A 449-nucleotide genomic window follows, 5' to 3' on the forward strand; every position below is an offset into this window, starting at 1 on the left:
TCAGTGTGTTGTGTTCCCATATCGGTGGACCGTAGAGCCCTGTGGCTGCTCTGCTGACACAGACAGATGCCGCTGTGGGTTGCTGGTGTGCAGATATGGGATCAGTTTCTGGGCCAGCCTCTGGGCTCCTTGAAAAGAGGACACAGCAGCAGATGCTCGCCGTAGAGTAATCCCAAGCTGCAGCACCAAAAATGGCACACGTAACCTTTTGCTCGTCTTCAACCTTTTAACGTTTGTTTGCTGAGTTTGGGAGCTAAATGTTTCTATCCCACCCTCTCCCCCCAGTGTTTTTTTTTAATTGATCTATTTTTATTATTTTTGTAGATTAGAGAGCAGGTTCTTATTTATTTTAGTTTTTTTTTACCCCAGCCCCTGTAGAGATCCGTATAAAACCCTTAAAATGAATCCGTCTTTAACTACAACAGCATGATCTCACAAAGGAGCGCGGG

At 45.4% G+C, this 449-nt stretch overlaps 1 protein-coding gene across 1 annotated transcript in view; it reads right to left on the bottom strand.

Moving 5' to 3' along the window:
- The window catches only part of LOC118563820, a 7,974-nt gene continuing 7,525 nt past the window's right edge, over positions 1–449 (bottom strand). The window contains exon 3 of the mRNA XM_036139746.1: positions 1–128. Coding sequence (XP_035995639.1) covers positions 1–128 — 128 coding nt within the window. The remainder of the gene's footprint in view (positions 129–449) is intronic.

Source organism: Fundulus heteroclitus, chromosome 7 (assembly GCF_011125445.2).
Source record: "Fundulus heteroclitus isolate FHET01 chromosome 7, MU-UCD_Fhet_4.1, whole genome shotgun sequence".
NCBI classification, from domain to species: domain Eukaryota; kingdom Metazoa; phylum Chordata; class Actinopteri; order Cyprinodontiformes; family Fundulidae; genus Fundulus; species Fundulus heteroclitus.